This window comes from Pseudopodoces humilis, chromosome 18 (assembly GCF_049639895.1).
Source record: "Pseudopodoces humilis isolate 2021_Gansu_Grassland_sample_001 chromosome 18, ASM4963989v1, whole genome shotgun sequence".
Lineage (NCBI taxonomy): Eukaryota > Metazoa > Chordata > Aves > Passeriformes > Paridae > Pseudopodoces > Pseudopodoces humilis.
The window spans coordinates 11,237,075-11,240,178 of record NC_142217.1 but is presented as its reverse complement, the minus strand read 5'-3'; the positions used below and the strand labels follow the sequence as shown (position 1 = coordinate 11,240,178).

Genomic DNA, 3,104 nt, shown 5'->3' with positions numbered 1-3,104 from the left:
GTTAAGTCAAGAGGACTCTACGAATCTTTTACCTGACAATATTTTCTGTTATTGGCTTGGGGAAAACTAAGTGGCCAGGTGAGTTCAATCTTTCCTCTGGAACTTTAGAAGACATCACAATAACTCAGACAAAAAATGTATGGAAATAACCAAAGATGCCCAAATGCTGGGCAGTTCTATAAATACCTTTGGCTTTGTCCTCAGCTTGTACATCTGAAGACTTAACTGGAAATACCAGTGACTCAGATGCACAATGTGCACCTGAACTAAAGGATGGAGCAGTTGGCTCCTGCAGTGAGCTCACCTGCTCTGCCCTGGGACCTGGGCTCACCTCGGGGCACCTCCACAGCTGAGAGAGCAAGAGCAGTGGCAACCCCACCCAACAGTATTTTTCATTTGCAGTACTATCAACATGGCTCTTTCCAGTATCCTGACAGAAGCTGAAATTGCTGCTGGTCTACAGAGCTGTCAAGGTAATGTTTATGTTTTAAATTTGGCTTTGCAATTTATCTATCAACTTCCTTTGTCCTTGCTACCCCAAAGGCCCAATTCCAATGGAAACAGAAAACACTCTCTTACTAAAACCAGAAAAAGGATACAAGGTAATGGAACAGATGCAAGTTTTAATCTTGGCCAACCAAGCTCCAGGTACCCATCATCATTGTAATTGTGCATTGCAGCAATTTTAATTATGAAAAAATCCAAAGACTGAGTCCTACGTCAGAAATCCTGTTTTTTCAGAGAATAAAACTACTGCTGATTTAAATACAAGCACAGTATTTATCATCAGGTTCTACAGTTCCAGATTTCCGACTGTTCCATATTTCTGACTACTTTTCTTCATCTTTCCTCGTTTCCATCTGCTTATTTCAGCTGCTGATTCATTTGATTACAAAACCTTTTTTGTCAAAGTGGGTCTCAACTCCAAGTCCAAAGACCAAGTTGCCAAAGTCTTTGGAATTCTTGACCAGGACAGGAGTGGCTTTATTGAGGAAGAGGAACTGAAGTAAGTAAATAAAAAAGTTACCAGCAGGGTTGTGTTTTATCATGTAAAAATGCATGATAAGATCAGAAATATTCCCTTTCCTCCTGTCCCTTTGGATGAGAGACAATCTTGTGTTTGTGTACCTGTGTGTGAGTGCTGGTGCTGGAGGAGCTGCAAGTCAAATAACAAAGGCAAGGCTGGATTACAATGGGGAAACTCTCTGACAGCACTGAAAATACTTGTTTCATGTTGCAATAACTGACAGACTGTGAAGATAAAAATAGCAGTTCTGCTATAGCTGCTTTTTATTAAGATTTTTTTACCAGACTGAATTCAAAGGGTCATTTTTCTCTCATCTTTCTTCATGTCACATGAATTCTACCTTCCAGATCATAGTCATCTGACTTTGAAGTTAAGGTTAGAGAAGTAAGGTTAGAGAAATGATTGCATCTTATGAGAAAGAAGGAAGATAACAAGGGAGGGAAGATGAGTCCTGCCACTACAGTCAGTGTTAATTCTGCCTTTTTAATCGAATGGAAACCAAGATGTCATCAAGGATTTTTATAGGCTCTGAAGCATCATCCTCTTACTTTCTTACCCTCACTCTCAATGAAGTTAGAGGAAGTTTTGCCATTGAAATAGTTCTCAAGAATTGAATCATGCTTGAAATTTTACGGCTATTACTAATCCAAACCTTGAACAGGGTTTCAGTACTGTCTCGCTCATTTGCGCTCTCACCTTTACCAGACTTTTCCTGAAGAACTTCTCAGCCAGTGCCAGAGCTTTGACTGATGCTGAGACCAAGGCGTTCCTGGCAGCAGGGGACAGTGATGGAGATGGTAAAATTGGAGTGGATGGTAAGACTGCTCTTATTAAAATGATAATACCCGCCTTGGAGACTCCCTAAAGGTAGCTCTAGGCAGCTGCCCTGCTCCATGTACTGGATGTTATGGATCTGATGCTGAGGTGCTCAGATCTGCTGTGTTATAGAGAGGATCTAACATAGGAACTGGTCCCAATTCTGCCCCTGTCTAAAGTGGTCAGTCCCTTTTCTCATCTGTGGAGATTTTTTCAGGACTGGAATATAAATTCAGTCTATTATTTCACTGCTTTTTGCTAATGAACTGTGATACAATATGACATTTTAATGCAACACTCCCTTTGCTTTAAGTATCTATTGTTATGAATACAAAATGTGCCGCCTTTAAGGAATGATTATTAGAGGAAGTAGCATTAGTTTCCCATTTTAACTCAAAAAATTAGAAGTTTTTGACTGTGTGATTACAGAGGTCCCACTTTATTATTCTTTTTTTCTTCTTTTTCAGAGTTTCAAGCACTTGTCAAACCATAAACAGCAGTCAAGATAAAGACCAAGATATATGTGCCATAAACACCTTTCCTATTGCAAAGCTACCATTTATTTACACCTTTTGTATCCTGAAAGGTCATGAACAATTGTTGGGAAGTGGCTTCATATTGCTGGAAAATATCTGAAGTAGTACAAGCACTACTTAAGCCAGGCTGCCAAGTGTTTTAATCAGAAAGTCTATGCCACTGAGGGACTGAACTGGAATCCACTCTTCACATCTGAATTTAGGGCATTAAAGATACAAACACAAATATTAAGAGGAGAAATTGAAAGCATCTCTGTGGGCCATTGAATTTTCAATATTTGTATAAACAGCTAGCATATGTTGTAAAAAAAACAGAATTAATAAAATGTCCAGGTGTAAAACCTGTTTATGGTAACTGGTAGCAGTGGTATTTAATCAAGAGGTATTTTAATATTCCATATGTTTTTCTGTCATTCTTTATGCAAGTGATTGTGTTTCAGAGACTAAGTATATTGCAGGACTTTGCACTAATTAAGTCGTCAGTTTAAGATGAACTGGATCCAGGATGAATTTAGATTACTGAAATAGCAATACATTCAAAATTCCCCAAGGAATCCCTCACCTTCATGCCCACCCGATGGCACTATTGTTCCACCTCTGAGAAGCTAAAACAATGTTCTTTGTGCTCGAATGAATTCCAAAACACTCTTCGTGTCCCATCTGCCACTTCTGCAAAAAGCACTTCAAAGAAACAAGTCCCTAGCACTCCATAAAAGCAAATGGGG

The 3,104-nt window shown here is 39.2% G+C and overlaps 1 protein-coding gene across 1 annotated transcript; it reads left to right on the top strand.

Moving 5' to 3' along the window:
• LOC102113183 (parvalbumin beta-like) lies at window positions 1–2,734 on the top strand. The gene is made up of 5 exons (XM_005522969.3): window positions 1–78; window positions 403–473; window positions 874–1,006; window positions 1,733–1,842; window positions 2,311–2,734. Exons 2-5 carry the CDS (start codon window positions 413–415, stop codon window positions 2,334–2,336), a joined length of 330 nt encoding a protein of 109 aa, XP_005523026.1. The 5' UTR covers window positions 1–78; window positions 403–412; the 3' UTR covers window positions 2,337–2,734.
• Window positions 2,735–3,104: the final 370 nt, after the last annotated feature.

Coding starts and splice junctions, on each gene's coding strand:
- LOC102113183 (XM_005522969.3), top strand. CDS start 413: ATGGCTCTTTCCAGTATCCTGACAGAAGCTGAAATTGCTGCTGGTCTA. Junction 1,007..1,732: donor ATTGAGGAAGAGGAACTGAA/GTAAGTAAATAA, acceptor CACCTTTACCAG/ACTTTTCCTGAAGAACTTCT. Junction 1,843..2,310: donor TGGTAAAATTGGAGTGGATG/GTAAGACTGCTC, acceptor CTTCTTTTTCAG/AGTTTCAAGCACTTGTCAAA.